General features: G+C 40.4%; 1 protein-coding gene across 1 annotated transcript; it reads right to left on the bottom strand.

Moving 5' to 3' along the window:
• Window positions 1–1,411: 1,411 nt before the first annotated feature.
• LOC118713747 (speckle-type POZ protein-like) lies at window positions 1,412–8,425 on the bottom strand. Its single transcript, XM_036428645.1, is given in 2 exon segments — window positions 1,412–1,462; window positions 7,373–8,425. Coding segments are annotated over 2 exon segments (1,104 nt in total).
• Between the last annotated feature and the right edge of the window lie 12,459 nt (window positions 8,426–20,884).

The raw sequence follows: 20,884 nt of genomic DNA, 5'->3' as shown, positions 1-20,884 counted from the left end.
TTGGCTCTGTGGATAGAGCGTCGGTCTGCGGACTGAAAGGTCCCAGGTTCGATTCCGGTCAGGGGCATGTACATTGGTTGCGGGCACATCCCCGGTGGGGGGGGTGTAGGAGGCAGCTGGTCAATGTTTCTCTCTCATTGATGTTTCTAGCTCTTTATCCCTCTCCCTTCCTCTCTGTGGGAAATCAATAAAATATATTTAAAAATAAAAAATAAATAAATAATAAAAACGTAATATGCTAATTACATTGGATATCCTTCCCTCCTCCTAAGCCAGGGCTGCGAGGGAAGCTCGGGTCCCAGGTGCCAGAGGGAAGCTGGTGCCAGCAGGTAGAGGAAGGAAGGCCTACTCTTGTATGAATTTCAAGTATCACACCTCTAGTCCTATCTAATAAAAAGGGAATCTGTAAATTGATCATCACACCATCACAAAGATGGCAGCACCCATAGAGGAGGCTGAGTTCCCATAACGAGCCTCAATGAGTAATTAGCAGGGACCTGAGACTGAGTGTTGCTGGGCCTGGGCAGGAGTCCTGAGGCTGTGTCCCCCCACCCAACCCAGCGGGGCTTGATGGGGAACCTGAGGCCTTGCCCCCTCCCTGCCCAGCACTGGGCCAGGGGACCTGAGGCTGCACCTTCTGATCCAGTGAGGCTTGACAGGGGTGGGGCTAGCTGGGCCTGGGTCTCACACAATTTTGTGCCACATATGGGTGGGCAGTGACTTGACTCTGGGTCCTGCAGCATGCCCCAGACACAAGGAAGATTTCCATATAAGTTTTACTAATTTTCTTTAATCTCTTACATTTCTCTTATAGAGAAAGGGCAAATAGCAACGTTAAAATATTTCCTCTAATTAATTCCCTTGTAATGTGCATGAATTTTGTGCTCTGGGCCACTAGTGTAAATACAAAATCACCACAGCAAACTTAATGTTTCCCTACTCAGAAATTGATTGAATTTGGACAATTTCTCTGTAGAGTGGTGCTTCAGATTACACTGAAATCACTTTATCCTATGTCACCTATTTAGACAAAAAGCTCCCAAAGGTTACCAGGATACAAGAAAATAGTGACTGACTGGACAGACATGATGACGGGAGTCCAGGAGCATAATCACTTAGCTCAGAGTAGTTGTACATGCAGGCAACATAGCCACATTGTCCAGAAAAGGATTCTTGTCTGTGTTGATGGACCCTCACCTCTCACCTGGATCAGCTCCACATCTGGCTTGCGGCACATGCCCATCTGCTCTCTGAACATTTATCTCAGGCTTTCTATTTGTCGGGTCCCTCTGATCTTGCTTTCCTCCAGTTGGTAGGTCTCCTTTGATTCTCTATCATGTCCAGATAGAGATGCTCTTCCTCATAGAGAAACTGATGAATCTTCTGATATTCAGCTTTGATCATCACCTTCCTAAGGGCCACATACTCCTCCACAGATAGCAGATGAAAGGGATTGCATGCTCTCATACTAAACAGAATGTCTAACTCTCATTATTTCCTTAGACTTATCAGGAAAGTATTCAAGAAACGTTTTGCCTCATACCTCAAATGGCATGAGTATTTGCTCTTCTGTTCAACCTGACCCTATGTACCTGATCTCTTTTTCTATTAAATCAAACTCTCTCATGGGTGCAAGGCTAGCCAAACTGATATGGCTCAGTGGTTGCATGTCCTTCTATGAAGCAGGAGGTCACAACTCAATTACAGGTCATGGCACATGCCAGGTTTAGGGCTTGATCTGCAGTAGAGGGCAGATGAAGGTAGGCAACTGAATAATGATTTTCTCTCATCGCTGGTATTTTTCTCCCTTTCTCTCTGAAATCAATAATTTTAAAAAAATAAATAAATAAAGATTCCTTGGGATGCTTCTTCACAGTTCTTACTCCATCAATTATTTTTCTCCATTACCTCCTTTTTCTATGGCTCCTTTGCTTTCTTTTATTATATATTTAAAAATATTTAAGTATACACCATATTATTGGTACTACTTTCTTTCTTTCCTTTGTGTCACAGTCAAACCTAGTATGGTATTGTCTTATATTCCATTTCTAAAAAGATTTATCAAACCTTTGAAGTTAAACTGGGAATACCTCTCAAGCCTTGCATACACACAGTAGATTGACCCTTGAACAACATCTATAGGTGTGGGTTTCCTTCAAAGATCCATGCCTGGGCAGACCAAAGATGATATATTTGACCTGATGTTGCAAATTCATTAATGCAGAAGGTCAACTGAATGTATTTTTTACACAATTTTATGTAAATATAGGACTTGAACATCCCTGGGATTTGGTTTCCATGGGAATTTTCAAATAATGCCTCACAGATAAGAAGGAATAAGAAAATTATGAGAAAGTCAAAAGTTATACATGGATATTTTATTGCAATCAGGTAGGACCCTAGAATTGGCCTCCCCTTACCCCCAGTTCAAGAGTTAACTGTATTAGCATTCTGTCCTCTAGTTTTCATATGTGTGTAGAGAGTTAATTGTATGCATTTTTTTAAACCGTATATATATTTGGCCACTATATTTGTGACTGCTGATATATCTCTTAAAACATCTACATTTTTCCTGGGCAGAAATTATTATCCTTTAACCCTTATACTTTAACTTCAATTTATCTAAACTATATGCCAGGATTTCTCAAGCTGCATAAATATATTGATATTAAAGTAAAAATAAAGAGAACATGTTCATTCCTACCCCAAATGACTTGGCTTTGGTAGCTTCTGGCTTCAAGTTGCTTTGCATTCCTTGAGTTATATTCCATAGGAGCCCATTCTCTTGAGAAGTTCCTCCTGAAAAAAGCCATGAGCTAACAGCCAGGCCCCAGAGCAGCAGCAGTCAGAACCAGAACAGCAACAGCCAGGCCTGAAGCAGCCAGACCTGGGGCAGTGGCGGAGGCTGCCAAGCCCAGGGTGGCCAGTCCAGGAACACCCAGGCCAGGAGTGGCTGGGCCCGGAGAAGCTGGGCCCAGAGCAGCCAGGTCGGGAGCAGCCAGGCACGGAGCAGCAGCAACCATGCTTGGAGCAGCCGGGTCAGGTGCAGCTAGGCCCGGAGCAGCAGCTGCCAGGCTGGGAGCGGCCAGGCCCGGAGCAGCTGGGCCCCGAGCAGCTGGTTGTGGAACGGACCAGAGCAACAGAGGCCAGGCCCGGAGCAGCCAGGTCCGGAACAGCTCGCCCCTCGCCGGCCTCCGCCTCAAGGCTGCCTCTCAGACATGGCTGGAAAGTCTTGGGGGAACTTGAGGGTCTGCTGAATCAAATGAGGAAGGCTTAGATCTGGATGTGTTGAGTTAGTATAGTGCTGGGGTGTTGATCTGTGAGTGCCTTATGTGGGGCCTGGATGAGGTTGGTTGATCTATTTGGAAATGTCTTTTGTGTGAAGTGTATCTTTGGGCATGTGGAGGTATTATTGATTTGAGAAAATGCTAAGTAACTGATTTACTATCTGAAAAATTTAAAATTCTGAAAATTTAAGGTCTCTTGCCCAAAGAGGTTTTAAAGCTAACACCTTAATTTTAATGGAGAAAGGGAATGACAAGCCCTTCCCACCCAGAACAGGTAATCCAATTCCAACCAGCAGCTATGTTTAAACAATGTGTCCATTTACACTTGAATGGCTACACCTTTTGATAGCCTAAGGGCAAGCTTACATGTAAACAAGTTTACTCTCAATTCCCAGGGCAGAAAAAAAACAAGGTTTAAAATTATTAGATTTTAAAATTTATTCTTAGAAGTGTAAAAGTTTATTGATTAAAAACAACAACAACAACAACAACAAAAGGAGATTGAAAAACCTGATGAACAATAATAGCGGTTCATTGTAGTAGAGTTGGTGATATGGGAGGGGAGTGGACTGACTGTTCTCAGGGAAAGGGAGGGAGGAAGAGACTGAACATAAACTGTGCACCTATGGATGAGGACAATGGGGGGTGGGGAGGGGGTGGAAGGTGGGGTGGGAACCTGATGGAGGGGGGAAGAAATGAGGAACCTTTGTAATAATATGAACAATAAAGATTGATTAAAAAAAAAAGAGCCATGAGCTTTAGTGACATCTTAAATAATATTCTATATTTTGCCCTCTTATTTAAGGTTGAAGGCAGCTATTGGGGCGGGGGGGGGGGGAAAGTCAGTTTGAGTTAGAATTGAGTGGGCTGATCTTTTCACATTAACCTTTTATTCTTTTTTTTTTTCTTTGAGAAATCAATAAAAAAAATTTTTTACATTTTTCTATTAAATTATTATCTGTGTACATATTTTAACATTGCCCCCCCTACCATACATACCCTCCCACCCCAGAGTTTTGTGTCTATTGGTTGTACTTATATGCATGTATACAAGTCCTTCGGTTGATCTATTATCTCCCCCAGATCTCCCTACCCTCCCCGCTATAATTTGACAGTCTGCTTGTTGCTTTACTGTCTCTATATCTATCTTTTGGTTTATCAGTTTATAATGTTCTTTATTATCCATAAATGAGTGAGTTCATGTGGTGTTTCTCTTTCATTGACTGGCTTATTTCACTCAGCATGATGTCCTCCAATTCCATCCAGGTTACTGCAAATGATGAGAATTCCTTCTTTTTTATGGCAGCATAGTATTCCATTGTGTAGATGTACCATAGTTTTTTGATCCAATCTTTTATTTGGAATTTCAGCAGTGAAATAAACATATAACAATGAGTTTGGAGAGATCCCACAGAAAATAACAATTTCTTGAGAAAATGGCACCCTGATTTACACCTATTCTGACTATGAAGAAGTCAAATATGGCCCTAGCTTGTTTGGCTCAGTGGATAGAGTGTCAGCCTGTGGACTGAAGGGTTCCAAGTTCAATTCCAGTCAAGAGCACATGCCTGGGCTGCAGGCTCGATCCCTGGTCAGGGTCCTAAAGGAGGCAGTCAATCAATGATTCCCTCTCATCTTGATGCTTCTATCTTTCTATCCTTCTTCCTTCCTCTCTAAAGTGAATAAAAATATATTTGAAATTAAAAAACATAAAGAAAAGTGTTTTGGTGAGATTTATGAACTTCCCTGTGTGTAGCACTTGTTTTTATTATTTTGTCTCAAAGTATTCCACTCTATGATTGTACCACAACTTGGTCATTCTACTGGAGAAATGTCTAACCGGGCCTTCTGCCCATTTTTATTGGAATTGTTTCTCTTCCTTTTGTTGAATTGTATGAGTACCTTATATAATTTGGATATTAACTCCATATCAGATCACATTGACAATATGTTTGCCCATTTAGTGGGTTTCCTGATTATTTTGATGGTGATTTCCTTTGCTGTGCAGAAGCTTTTTATTTTGCTATAGTTCCATTTATCTATTTCTCCTTAGTTTCCATTGCCCAATAACTAAGATTAAGAAACAGCCCAAATGCCCATCAGTAGGCAAATGGATAGAAAAGCTGTGGGACATTTACACAATGGGATACTATGTAGTTATAAAAGGGGATCTCTTAAACTTTGGGGCAGCATGAACAGACCTGAAGAATATTATGCTATGTGAAATAAGCAACCTCTTGCATTTAATTTTATCTTTTTCAGAAACCCCTGACATGTATTATCATACTTCCTGATGAAAGTTTAGATATAGAGCAAAATCCTGAGAACATATTCTATGCCATGTATCATGGGTGATGATTTTCCCAAACTAAGTAAAACACAGATACTTATGTTTTAGATATTCTCATCATATTTGACAATACAGTAAATGAATTTTTACGACATTAAGGAAAACTAAAAACAAAAAAGAATAGCATATTTGTCCTAATTGATAATTTACCAGGAAAATATATTTTATTGATTTTTACAGAGAAGAAGGGAGAGGGAGTTAGAAACATCAATCAGCTGCCTCTTGCACACTCCCTCCTGGGAATGTACCTGTAACCAAGGTATATGCCCTTGACCAGAATCGAACCTGAGATCCTTGAGTCTGTAGGCTGACACTCTATCCAACGAGCCAAACTGGTTAGGGCAGGAAAAGGCCTTCCTTAGATATTAGAGTTGCCCAGCATATAGAAAGATTCCTAATCAATTTCTAGTCAGCAGTGACTAAAGCAAAGATAGGCTTAAGATGGGAAGCGAAAAAGCAAAAGGAGATTCTACAATACATTTAAATGAACTTTGAGCTACATTTATAAAGGTCACACTTCCACCTTCATAATCCAGGAATACCCCAACCCAGCCAATAGGTTTGGGCACATACTACAGTAAAAGTGGGGAGGTGATGAAGACATTGCCCTGGATGGGGGTTTTAGCAAAGTCCAGAAGAAAGAGTCCCTTCTGGACATTCATATTCTACTCTTTTCAATCATCACTATAGCCTCCAGAAGCCCAATTCCAAGTGTCTCCCACTTCCATCTTCCAGAGGTAAAAGTCTGAGCACCCTGGTCATGAAAACACTCAGATCCAGGAGAGACACATGTGCACCGTGAGGAGCACATGCCACACAGAGGCTTATCAAACTCCAGGTAGGAAGAGAAGACTATTAGCTCCCACTGGCTGCAAAGTGAGAGTCACTGCAAAAAGAAAAAGAAATCACGAGGACACGTTGCAAATAAAGTCATGAGGCAAAAGTTGGTCTTTCAAGATCTCACTTTATTATGAAGTCACAACAGCAAGAGCAGTTTTGGTTGTCACATCTAATAAAGAGAAGACCACAACATCTGTAGAACAAGTAAATCCCTAAAGACACACATTTGAACATTTTAAAAATTCAAATGGTCCAATATAAGATTTTTCTCACTTTGGCTGTTGTGTCACCGGTTAGAGCTTTAGCTCAGACATGAAGGATCAGGAGTTTGATTCCACTCAAAGGGGCATCCCTACGTTGCACTTTCCATCCTTTGCGGTGCATCTATCTGGTCTCTCTCTCTCTCTCTCTCTCTCTCTCTCTCTCTCTCTCTCTCTCTTTCTCTCTCTTTTCCTCTCTGAATTCAATAAAGATACATTAAAAAATTTTGATTCTTCCCTAACCAGTTTGGCTCAGTTTTCTAGAGCATCGACCTGCAGACTCAAGGGTCACAGGTTTAACTCTAGTCAAGGGCATGTACCTTGGTTGTAGGGAGTGTGCAGGAGGCAGCTAATCGATGTTTCTCTCTCATCAGCGTTTCTAAGTCTCTATCCCTCTCCCTTCCTCTCTGTAAACTTCAATAAAATATATATATTTTTAAATGTGATTCCTTTAAAGAAAATAATAAAACTAAAATTCCTCCACACAGCAGACTAAAAACTATAGTTTTAGCTTCTATCCGGTGCTAAATGGCAGCAACTATGGCTTCTGCTTCTGAAAAGTCAAGGGAGTCTCACAACAGGCAAGATCTCAGGACTGCTTCAGGCGCTTGCATGTGGGGTCCTGAGGGGTTCACCTCAGCCACCAAGTGGGGATGGGACACCACCAGTACTTGCCACCCCGAGGTCTTCAAGACATGCTCAGCATGAGAGTTGATGAAATCCACTGCCTGAGTTTTCAATTGATCTGCGTTGTGGAAGTCAGCCAAGGTGAGCATTTCTGCAGCATTCTTCACAGACAGCTGACTGCTGAGGGCTTCCTCACACATGATCTTCAAACGCTCCAGGGCATACTTGTCAGCAGCTGCCAGCAAACCATCAGCCATTGTGTTCAGGTTGGGAGCCTTCCCTGTGTAAATGAAGCACATCATTTCCTTAAACACTCTAGGCCCCATGTCAATGATTTCCACCAGGTTCGTTTTGCTCTCCTGCATTGCATGTCCAAACATGGCCCTAAACACTGGAGAACGAGCTGCTAAGATAGCTTTGTGAGCCTGGAATTCCTGGCCAGCCACACAAAAGCAACAGTCTGTGAACCAGGAATTCTCCTGAAGTCCTCCTAGCTCATCGGTCAGCTGGTATTCAGGAACCTTCACCATTTTCCTGGGATTCTGGCCAGAAATGGTGACGGAATCTTGCACCACACTCACCTCACAGAAGAGGATCAGCTTGTCCTCAGGGAGAAGACTGTTGTCTTCATCCAAGAGAATATCTCTAGGGATGAATTTTTTGGACTCCTAGTTGTTGTCTCCTGCAAACCTATATGCTCCCTGACACTTTAATTCTTTGGCTACTTCTCCCTTGTCATTCAGGAGAGAGAATTGGAATTTTGCCCAAAGTTCACTCTTTGGACAACTGAGCAGTATCAGGTAAAGTGACACGTAATCTTTGCTTTCTTCATCTTGCCCTTTTGGGTATACTCTCAAACACCATTTCAGTTGATCATTAGCTTCTGATGAAAAGGTTGAACTTTGAATGAATTCACCCATTTCCTGGGGACAAAAGCTAAAGTTACTGATGGTCCACATGTGGGAGAATTTCATTACCTGGATATGTGTGTGGCACCAGCTGGCAGCTACAGGGCCACTGGACATTTCTGCCAGAGATGGAGGGCGTGGAACCCTTGACATTGCACGTTTGAAGTTTAAACAAGATTTCCAAATCAGAGGGCAAAGACTTCTGTTCTCTTTTCACTCAAGTGAAGTCAGTAGCGGGAAGATGAAGTTGTCTTGTCTAACGGGAAATCTCTCAGAGCTGGGCCTACAGTTGGGGATATCTGTCCTTCTGCATTCCCTGCATACTCTCTACAACACCAAGGCTTTGTTTCTAAAGCAATTATCTAAATGTTGCATCTAAAACATAAATGCTGCTTGCCTTGTGTGGCTCAGTGGTTTAGTGTCAACCTATGAAGCAAGAGATCTTGGTTCCATTCCAGGTGGGGGCATATGGTCAGATAACAGGCTTGATCCCCAGTGTGTGGCTGGCAGGAGGCAACAATTCAGTGATTCTCTCTCTGTTTCTATGTATCTCTTCCTCTCTGAAATAGAAATAAAATAAATAAAACATAAATACTATCATAATAGACAGAGGCTCAACAATTACCTAAGATTCATTTAATAATATTTTTTGAGATTTTTGTGAGTGGCAGGACTTTTTTTTTTTTTTTAAAGCAATCCTATAATCCAGAGGTGGGGAACATCCTGTCTGAAGTCCATATAAGGGCCCCCAAAGTCATTTGGTCTGGCCCTCCCAAGGCATTAGGGGTAAGTTAAATATTTGACCAAATGTAGCAGGCTAATTGTTAATAATTTCAGTTCATTGTGCATGTCCTCATATGATGTTATAAATATCCAAATGGCCCTTGGCAGAAAAAAGGTTCCTCACCCCTGTAATCTAATGTATTTACACTACCGTATAGTCCCTGGAGTAAACCCACAGGGAACACTCCCTAAAAATCCAATTACTTTCCCTTTCCAACACTTAAAAGAAATCACAAATTATCCAATACTTGGGGTCAATCATCAAATTTACAAAAATTTTGTCAATCTAATGTGTAAAATTAATTATTGTGAATAGAACTGCTTTCTCCCCATTGGTAATTAGTTAGCATCTTTTTCTGTTTCTTTGCTTTTAATTTTCTTTGCCATAAATAAGCTCTTCATAAAATTGATTATATTTCTATTGGGTAATCTATTACTTTTATTATCTGTAAGTATAGAATCTTCATTGCATTTTAAAAACAAATTACTTTCTGATTAAAAGGGCAGATATTACACACTTATAGTAAGTTCCCTTCATGTTCTAATCTATAAAGTGGCACAAATACTCGACTAGCAAGTACTGAAGCATTATTCCTGGCATAAATACAGAGTTACAGTAGTCTCCTTTCAGCCTCTGGTCATAGCATGCCCATCCATCTGTTAGTAAATAACCTTGTTTTATCTGAGTTTCTATTTAAAGACATCTTACCTCTTTGTTGTTTATTTATTAACATTGAATTCATAACCTACAGTGCTATAGTTCATTCCTTAAGGAAACTTACCTAACAGATACATTATCTCCATAAAGCATAGCCCAGTGCTTTGGCATTAAGGCTGGGGGCTATTTTAAACAGTGAAGTCACCAACAAGGGGTACCAAAATGCCAAAAACCTAGCATAATATACCATGGAAAAGACACTTACTTACTGTTTGAGCTTCTTCTTATTCAAGCTCTGCTTGGAACATTCAATTGGCAGGAATCAAATTTTTCCTTCTCAGTGCAAGTCCAAATGTGGCTAGGAAAACACCATGAGTAGAACTTTCAGAATTACAAATAATTTAGTGAATCTGCAAATTTGCAAATACAGAATCTGAAAATAAAGAGGAAGGACTGACTGTATCTTTATTGATATGTCACATCTTTATGTTTTCATATGAAAAGAAATTTTAAAAGGGAACAAATTTTGGGGAGAAGCTATCCCAACATTTTCTTTAAAAAAAAAAAAAAGTATGTTTTCAGATTTTTAGAGAGAAAGGCATAGAAGGAGACAGAGAAAAACATCTATTGGCTGCCTGCCTCCTGCACATCCCCTACTGGGGACTGAGTCCAAAACCCAGGAACATCTAGGAATCACTTCAGCAACCTTTTATTGGAAAGAATTATGCCCAGTTAACTGCTCCATAGTGGCCAGGACATAACATTTTCTGAGAGAAGAATTTCTTTGCAAATGGACCATAAGATTTATGGTCAAGACTATCTTAGCATTGGAGAAGAATATATCAGAGCTGTCAAGCAAGACTCAACCACAGAAGCAGAACCAGTAATATAGGAGCACATATGAAGAGATCTATGTACAGATTTATTACAAAGAAATGGCTCACACGATCATAGGGGCGAGGTAAGCAAGTGTGAGATGTGTGGTAGAATAAGGGAAAAGAGAAATCACCAGCAGGCTGAAACCCAATAGTGATGGGACAAAGCATTTATCATTTGCTTAACAATGAGACATTTCTGAAGCAATACAGGCCCATCTGATGTTTGGAGTGTTGTTCAAGGATTGTCTAAGCCAGTGGTTCTCAACATTTTTAATGCTGCGACCCTTTAATACAGTTCCTCATGTTGTGGTGACCCCTAACCATAAAATTATTTTCATTGCTACTTCATAACTGTAATTTTCTACTGTTATGAATCATGTAAATATCTGTGTTTTTTGACGGTCTTAGGCAACCCTGCTAGTGGTTCTCAACCTGCGGAGTTTATAGGTTGAGAAATCGCGACCCACAGGTTGAGAACCAACTTCCACTAATGAAGTCAGGGCTTGAGAATTTCTTTAGCTCACAATTAACATAGTTATACCTGCTATCTCGTCACAGCACCAAATAGTTTAGCCTTGACTGCATAAATAGGCAAGAGGTACGTTTGTTAATAAATAAATAAATAAATAAATAAATAAATACCTTGCTGCCCTCATTTCCATCCTTGTAGTTCTGCCTAATCAAGTAAACACATCAAAAATCTATCATAAGCCAAGACCGGTTTGGCTCAAGGGATAGAGCATCGGCCTGTGGACTGAAAGGTCCCAGGTTCGATTCTGGTCAAGGGCATGTACATTGGTTGTGGGCGCATCCCCAGTGGGGAGTGTGCAAGAGGCAGCTGGTCGATGTTCTCTCTCATCAATGTTTCTAGCTCTCTATCCTTCTCCCTTCTTCTCTGTAAAAAATCAATAAAATATATATTTTTTTAAAAACTATCATAAGGTGATATGGCATTCAATTTAAGAAATATAAGAATAGGTCTCCTTATTCCATTCTAAGTTTACCATGTTGGATCATCCACAGAGTAAATGCTCTGGATGTATCTTCTCTAACTCAATGAATTGATAGTATTAAAAAATATTTCTTATTAGCAATAAATTAAAATTTAGCCTATAAGGTCACTCATTGTGATTTTGACTGATCAGTACTGCAGTTTTTCTGTTCATGTGGAAGCAAGAATTTGTTTTATTATGTTGATAAAATCCATTAGTTAAAAACATATAAGATAAACATACATAGACTAAATCAATAATTATAGAATCAATAATTATATTTCTTAAACAATACTACATATTTCTGAATATTTTCCCATTTAATTATTTATTCAACTACTTAAAATGCTACAAAATACACATTTTGTGTATATTTTTTTTGTGGAAAATTCTATCAGAAAGACTGCTAAAGATGCTATAGCTGGGTTAAAGGTTGTGTTTATAGACCACTGGACTGTTCTGAATTTTAAATTGAAGTCAGAAAACTCATGTTTCTAAGAAACATTTATTTCACTTCAAAGTGAAATATTGATATATGTAAAATAGTTTTTCAAATCATTGAATGCTTATCTAGCTATATATTATAAATTAGCATCTATTTCTCTTATGCACAGAGGCATTAACCATGTTTACAATAGTCTATAATGTGTATTACATATAGAATTAAATACTCTTAAATTTTTTTAAATACACAATCATGTATAAAATTACAAGTTATTGCCGAAACTGATTTGGCTCAGTGGATAGAGTGTCGGTCTGCGGACTGAAAGGTCCCAGGTTCAATTCCGGTCAAGGGCATGTACCTTGGTTGCCAACACATCCCCAGTAGGGGGTGTGCAAGAGGCAACTGATCAATGATTCTCTCTCATGGATGTTTCTGGCTCTCTATCCCTCTCTTTGTAAAAAATCAATAAAATATGTATTTTTAAAAATTACAAGTTATCTGGCCATCATTTTCTAATTCCTAGGAAAAACTTACCTAATAATAGACAAACATGTAAATTGATTGTACCTCTGCTATGCCACCAGCCAATCAGGAGTGATATGCAAATTAACCCAACAAAGATGACAACCAAGTGACAAGGGTGGGATGCTTGTGTCATCGCCATGGCGCCGATGCAGGCATTCTGCCCCATGCCCTGGTCTCTCAGGGCCTTTGGGCAGTGTGGGAAGGCAGGGCTGGAACATAAAGAGGCAGCTCTGGGGCCTGAGCGGAAAAGGCCTGGGCCAGAGTGGAAAGGCATTGCCAGCAGCCAGGGAAAGGAAAGCTCATTCTAGCACGAATCTTCGTGCATCAGGCTTCTAGTGATTATATAAATAGAAGTAAAATTAGCCATCATATTAATTACAAAACACAATACCGAACAAAGCAGTGATGGAACCAATGATATTATAGAAACAACCTCAGTTTGCTGATGAATGAAAACTCACCAATGCTTGCTGGAGAAGTATTAATACAAAGAGTTCAGCTCAGGGATCAAGTCTTCTTAGCTTGGTGGCAGTAGCTCTCAGAAGTCTCCCCGACCAGGTAAGATCCACATACACTCCCTGTGTTCTGGAAACAGTGAGTTTGAGTCCTTATATTGAGTCTCTGAAGACCACACCCATTTTTCCAGGTGATTGGATTTGAGAGGTTTTCAAAGAGCTGCTCTTTTCTAAAGGGAAAAGGATTAATTTAACACTTTTGCTAATCTCCCTAATATGCCTCTTCAACATAATCTTATTAAGTCATCGATTTCACAACAAAGCAACCTTACCAGCATCCTTTATATCTACATTTCTGGCCATCAGGAACTTTTACTTTTATCTCTAGCTGGTCTGGCTCTGTGGATAGAGTGTAGGACTTCAGACTGAAGTGTCTCTGGTTTGATTCAGATGAAAGGCCCATGCCTTGGTTGCAGGCTGGATCCAAGGCTTGTTCGGGTTCCCTGCAGGAGACAACCAACAGAGGTGTTTCCCTCACATTGATGTTTCTCCCTGCCTCTCCTCCTGCCTCCAACTCTCTCTAAAAAAAATCCATGGGAAAATGTACTCGGGTGAGAATTAAAAAACAAAACAAAACAGTACTTCTATTTTTATCTCACAAATATAATACAATGGATCATTTCATTAATTAGTGACTATAGAAAATGTCCAATAACTTGGAAATTATTTTATTGTATTTACTTGGAAATATTTTAACCATGTTCTGTTACATAGGAAGTGCTTTATTTGTTGCTATAATTTTATTATTATCCTTTTAATTCTCACCTTAAGATATTTTTCCATAGATTATTTTTTAAAGAATGGAGGGTAGAGCATAGGCAGAGAGATGAGAGAGAGAGAGAGAGAGAGAGAGAGAGAGAGAGAGAGAGAGAGAGAGAGAGAGAGAAACATTAATAGGTTGCCTCCAACATTCACTGTAACCAGGGATATAACCCAAAACCTGGGTATGTGCCCTGACCATAAGTAAAATTATTGTCCTGAGATCACCACTCTTGCTCTAAAATTGCTGCTCTGGTGCTTCGAACATACTCAGGGTTTGAGCCTCAACTTATGAACCTGGAAGTCATTGTTCAATTTGGGGTGAAGGCATATGTCTGGGTTGCAGGCACAATCTCCAGGGGAGGGCATGCAGGAGGCAGCAAATCCATGATTTTCTCTTATCATTGATCTCTCTCTCTCTCTCTCTCCATTCCTCTCTGAAATAAATAAAAATGCATTAAAAATAATAAAATCACTGCTCTGTCTTGCTGTGGCTGTGGCCATGGCCTTGACATCACAGATATTAACATGTTGTTAAAATTACAGTCAAATTAGCCATCTGGGTGCTCCATGCACAAATCCTTAAGTGAAGCTTTCCATTGACACCAGCTCTATCCAGCCTGTTTCCTGCTCCCGAGGCAGCTACTTTGAAAATCACTTTGGTTTCCCTTAACTACTTGGTTTATAACTCACTGAAACAAGATGGAAACCCACCTCAATGGGGGAAAATGACAAAGAAAGAACATTTTTAGTCAAATAATTCCTATTTGGACTCTGCCAAAACTTGCTATTTAAAGCTGAATGCATCCCTTCCCTGATATATTTCTCACTAAATAAGCCAGCTGTGGGAATGCAGAGATTTTTGTAAGAAACAGGAATTGTTATTTTGACTCTAAACCTGTTGTTTTCGATGTGGGGCACATGCTCCAGACGGTGGCAATTTGATTTTTAAGGGGGGCAATTCGGGAATGAGTTATTAGCAGTGAATTTTTTCATTTTTTATGATTCTAGGGGCCTCATATACAGTATATAAATATATGTCGTAACATATTTATGCATTTCAGTTCTCTATTATATGTTTTAAAATTTTATTTGCTATTTCTTTTATATCACTTCCTATTATTACTGCTTTTTTTTTTTTTTTTTTTTTTTTTTTTTTTTTTTTTTTTTACCAATTTCTTAGTGATTTCTTCCTCAGTACTTCATCTGTCCTTTCGATCTTTATTTTTCTTTCCTGGATGGAATGTTCTTTGGAAGCTTGTTTAGACCAAATTAATGGCCTATTAGGCTTCCTCCATGTGAAGAGGAATTCGCTTTTTTTTAATAAGATTTCACAGCAGGGGCATCAGAATGTTAGAGATGCTTAGGTGGGGGACATGGTTAAGAAAAGATTAGGAATCACTGCTTTAAACATTGGCAACATATGTACATATACTTAAAGTAGGTGATATTAATGAGCTTGTACAGTTATGATTGGTAAAAATAGTCTTTAACTCCAAAACCACAGTTACTCTCTCCTGGGGTGCATAATTACTCAAAACAAAGCCAAAGGTCTTGGGTTGCTTTTTTTTGGTTTTTTTTCTTTTTTTTGTTTTGTTTTGTTTTGTTTTGTTTTGTTTTGTTTTGTTTTCCTGGTGAGGGCAGTTGCCCAGGATGTGAGCTCCATTCCCACTTGGGTATGTGCAGGAGGCAACCAATCAATGTTTGTCTCTCATAAATATTTCTTTCTCTCCATCCCTTCTTCTCTTTGAAATCATTTTTTTAAAAAACACACACACACATGTAACAGAAAAAAAAAAAAAGATTACTTGGACTCCATAAAAATTAAGAGTTTTTAAAAAGTTCTGAGATACAGAGTCTGATTGAGATGAAAAAGTACAATTAAAGGTAAATTGCCTGAATGTTCATGACATAATGAAAATCAAAGCCAAATATCTTGAGCCAATCCAGTCAGTGACTAGCATTGAGTGTTAGTTGGAGTATTAGTGCCTTCAGAACCCAGCACCTGGAGCTATAGATTTGGGAGAATCACCTGAAACTCAAGCTATTTGGAAGAGGAAGGGTGTCAGCAGAAGAGGTGCTGTTCTTTATGCAGAAGAAAAGGGGGTGAGGGGAATGGAGTTGGTTAAATAGTTAAGAATGGTTTCTCCAGGTTGTGGGAGCTTTCCTGTGTCTGCTTTCCTTGTGTGTCACATGCCTACCAAGCCTGTTCTGCTCTGGACACAGAGTCATTGAGTCACAGCCTGAGTCAGATTTGCTTAGACTTTTGTGTCTCCAGGGCAGAGGAGTAAACTCCTAACTTTTTTTCTCTCAGAAAAATGGGCTCAGCCCTAGCTGGTTTGGTTCAGAGGGTACAGCATTGGCCCAGGTTCAATTCCAGTCAAGGGCACATGCCTAGGTTGTTGGCTTGATTAAAACCGATGATTCTCTCTCATTAATGTTTCTATCTCTCTCTCCCTTCCCCTTCCTCTATAAAATCAATTAAAAAAATGTTTTAAAAAATAGGCTCAGACCTCCCACAAAACTTCCAGAAAGAGCTCACGTGTGCCATCTACCTGAACCACTGTACAGACCCAGTCACCATGAGCTGTGGGCACAGCTTCTGTTGTTCCTGTCTCTATGTATCCTGGGAGAAAGCAGAAAGCCCTACTTGTTGTCCTGTGTGCAGGGAACCATCAGAGCAGAAAATATTCAAAACCAAATTATTTTGAAAAATCTGGTGTCCATGGCCAGAAAAGCCAGTCTGAGGCAATTCCTGAGCCCTGAGGACAATAGGTGTGGGCTGCACAGGTGACAGAGCAGATCCTCTGTGAAGACCACAGGAGCCTGCTGTTTGCACTGCTCCAGCCCTCAGGAGCAGGAGGCCCACAGACACTGCTCCGTGGGAGAGGCTGCTGAGGAACACAGGTGAGTGGTGCCCCTCAGAGCACCTTGAATGCTGAAGGAGAGTACAGCAAAGAGATGAGGATTCAATCTTCTCTTATGAATGTATTGATGCCTATTTCACAATCAATTATGACTTTTGAGAAATTGCACTGGTTTACCTGTCTTCGTGGACATTGCATTTAATAGGAGAGTAATTAAATTAATGATCATCATTACTTTCAATATGCAGTATTGTACTCAAGGCACTAGAAAGGCCTCATTTGTGAAAGAGTTGATGATGTAAAAACTACAAATACAAAGGGATTTACTATGGGCTACATATTTGCTAACACTCCACAAAAAGAATACAATAATGTATATTAGAATTAGCAGGGGACAAGTACTAGTATCAGTAGCTCTAAATGATGATGCAAGTGCTTCCCTTACTTATTATGGGAAGTAGCCATACTAAGTAAACTTCTAGTCAGTTTCTCAGGACAAATGATTACATTGCATTGTGTGGTTCTATAGGCTGAAACCTTAAATGTATCATTAGTGAGGGAATGTAGGGAAACATCATGATCCTTCTCTACTTAAAGTACCTTTATGGAACCTGTCCTGATTACCTCCATTGCTTAGTCTATTGGATGGTAAGTATGAGACTGTACTTCCCTGTGAATCAGGCTGACATAGACATGACAGGAAAAGGACCTGAGAATAGCAACTTAAGGTGTGTGCCTACAATGGTGAGAAGTGAGAGTGTAGACACTAGAGAATGATATTGCTTTAAGTAGAAAAAACGGTAACATGTTAAAGTAAAAGGAAACTGAGGAAAAGTAAAGAAAGGAAGAAAAAACAAACAAACACTGAGATCGGAGAGAGAGTATGAATCCATAACTTTGGAGAGGAAATAGAGGGAGCATATCTCAACATAATAAAGGCCATATATGACAAATCTACAGCAAATCTACTCAATGTATGAAAGCTAAAACGATTTACCCTAAGAACAGGAACAGGACAGGGATGTTTATTTCCACCACACTTATTCAACAACAGATTCATGCACATTGAAAGGAAATTAATTAGAAGGTGGCCAGTGGAGAGGGACTGTGCAAGACGCCCAGGACATGCCCGGGAGCCAACCCCCTTCAGACCCTCCCCAGACGACCGCACCTGGGGTGGCACCGGGGCTCAAAGGACATCTGTAGGGTGAGCAGGGTCCCTGTTACAGATGAGGTCCCTCGGCCTGGCCTGTGGGGATGGAGCCAAAACCAGCAGTTCTGGGAAGGAGAGAACTTTCCAGGCACTTGCTGTTTCCTGCTCTTCACCTCAGTTAGGCTCAGCGGACTCCTGGGCATTCTCCCACTCATGCCCTGGTGTCCTGGCAGCTGCAGTTTTTCTATCCTGTGTGGGCTGAGAGGGCCCCCCCTGAACCCAAGGCTGTGTGGGTTAGCACAGAGCTCTGCTCAGAGGCCTCTGCAGGCACTCCTTTCCTCTTTGAAAAACCAATAAAAATATATTAAAAATAATAACAGGGTGTTAACTTTCACATATAAGATATGTGAAACCTTGTCTGTTAAACTCTAAGTCTGTTAAGTCAAGGTCCACAAAATCAAGGGTTTACTGTAAAGTGATATTATTTTATATCTTCAACTTTCTGAAATTTACAAAAAAGCAGCTGTCACAAAAAACAAACAAAACAAACAAACAAAAAACAGGGCCTTGGATAAATGTGCTCAGTTTTGTAAGGGATCTATTGGAGCTTTGAATGGCCTACCACTCCCAAACTCCAGGGTCTCTTGGATTACAGAGGACCCTTCGGTGTTAGTTAAACTAGCAGCCTGCCCTTCAGGTAGCAGCTGTGAAGATAAACCGGTTTGGGCTGTGTGTCACACCAGCACAACCAAGGGTGAATCTGAGGAGGGGCGGTGGAGGATTGAAGAAAAGACAAACTAGAGAATACAGCTGGGGCTAAGTGGATCTCCAGTGCCTAGATGAAGACACAAAAGACCAGCCTGCAAGCTTTATTTTATAGTCTGATTAAAACAAGGGTAGATTAACATGTATACAAATTTTCTTGTTTTGGCAACACTTCCCACAACCCATTAGCTACTTAGGAAGGAATTAGGGAGGGCTACAAGGTCAGGCTTAATTATGCTGGGAGAGCTCTGCCCTCCAGGCTGGGACTTGTTTGTTTATGACTTTGCCACAGGTAAGCCTGAGGCTTGACCCTCGAGTTGCTCTCCACAGGACTGTTTACTTTCAAATCAAGCTAAGGGCTCAGTGGTCACAGTTTGATTTCTGGTCAGAGCATATGCCCTAGTTGTGGGTTCGATCCCTAGTGTAGGGTATGCAGGAAGCAGCCTATCATTGGTTATCTCTCATCCTTGATATTTCTATCTCGCCCATTCCCTTCTTCTCTAAAATCAATAAAATATTTTTAAAAATCAATATAAGGGATTTTAATCTGTAAAAATCCCTTCACCATGGCTCTTCAATTACATTAAATAACCAAGAGAAGATCTGTATAAGCTTCAAGATGGCTTCCCCTCATTCCTGTCCTGCTCCTTCTGCCTGGCCACCTTGGCAATCAGAAACCATCCTTAGGTTAAACACCATGATGTTTACATTATATTTATACTCGTGGCCTGGTGCACATATTCACACACATTGAAAGGAAATGAATTAGAAGAAATATTTTAATATTGCTATTCACCCTTTCTCTATAATAGAAGTGTTAACCAAATTCACAATTGACAATGATAGGTCAAAACACATATGTGTGAATGGTGCCAGTGAGAACTTTGTATTGTGCATGCATGAGTCAATTTAGTCTTTTATATATATATATATACTAGAGGCCCATTGCAGGAAGATTCCTGCAAGAATAGGGCTTCCTGCGGCCATCTCGACTGCCCTGCCTGCTTCCCTCTCTTCTCTGCTGCCCCAGTTGCTTCTCTGAAGCTTTGCCCCCTCCTGCAGTGCTTGGCTTCATTCTGTTTCCTTCAGTCTTTGCTCTGCACCTGGATAGACATATTAACTGCCATCTTGGTTGGGTTAATTTGCATGCTTTCTCCTGATTGGCTTGTAGGCATAGCAGAGGTAGAGTCAATTTGCATGTTTCTCTTTTATTAGATATGACTAGTGGCCTAGTGCATGAAATCCATGCACATTGAAGGGGAGTTAATTAGAGGAAATATTTTAATATTGCTATTTGCCCTTTCTCTATATTAGAAGTGTCAGAGATGAAAGGAAAGTAGTAAAAGGTATATGAATGCAGGCAGCTTCACTTCCCTGGGGACATAGGCAGGCAGCATCATGTCCCTGGCCAGGAATGCAGGCAGGGAGCTTCACCTCAGTGCTGGGACACACGCAGGCAGCACCACGTCCCAGGTCAGGGACACAGGCAGGCAGTGTCATGTCCCTGACCAGAGACTTCAGAGCTGGGCAGGGATACATACAGGCAGTGCCATGTCCCAGGCCAGGGATGTACACAGGCAGTGTCAGGTCAGCATTGGGTGGGGATGCAGGCAGGCAGCTTCACGGTATCCTGGCTAATTTGCATATTCCTCTGTTATTATATATATATAGTAGAATAAACTTGCTTAATTAGACCTGCTTCCTGATGCAGTTAAACTTTTTCCAGCCCAGTGAAGCACCCCAACTTCTCTTTCAGGTAATTGTCAGCCACACAACAGTAAATATCAACAGGGAGCAGATTATTACTCTGTTTCCCCGAAAATAAGACAGTGTCTTATATTAATTTTTTCTCCCAAAGTTGCACTAGGTCTTATTTTCAGGGGATGTATTATCTTTCCATGTGCTAGGTCTTATTTTCGGAGAATGTCTTATTTTCAGGGAAACATGGTATTATAGATCCAGTAGGGAGAACAAAGGGTAAAATATTTAACTGCAGCAGTGTTTGAGTATATTCTGCACAGTGAGGAAACCTGAAGTCATTTTCAAGCTCCACCATTTCTTACTTCTTTCTTTTCAGTTAGGTTAAGTTTCTAAGCTTTCTAAATTTCCATTTTCCTAATGTGCAGAAAATAAAATCCCATCTAGTCTCTTATATAACTACTCCAGGATTTCTGTGACAATCAAATGAGATGAGGCATGGGAAAATGCTTCACAGATATTTGGTTAAAGTGTGAAATATTTGCACCTGGATATAAAGCAAGTCATGTTCCTG

Source organism: Pipistrellus kuhlii, unplaced genomic scaffold (assembly GCF_014108245.1).
Source record: "Pipistrellus kuhlii isolate mPipKuh1 unplaced genomic scaffold, mPipKuh1.p scaffold_m20_p_9, whole genome shotgun sequence".
Lineage (NCBI taxonomy): Eukaryota > Metazoa > Chordata > Mammalia > Chiroptera > Vespertilionidae > Pipistrellus > Pipistrellus kuhlii.
The sequence above is the reverse complement of the archived record's forward strand: the minus strand, read 5'-3'. Positions and strand labels throughout refer to the sequence as shown.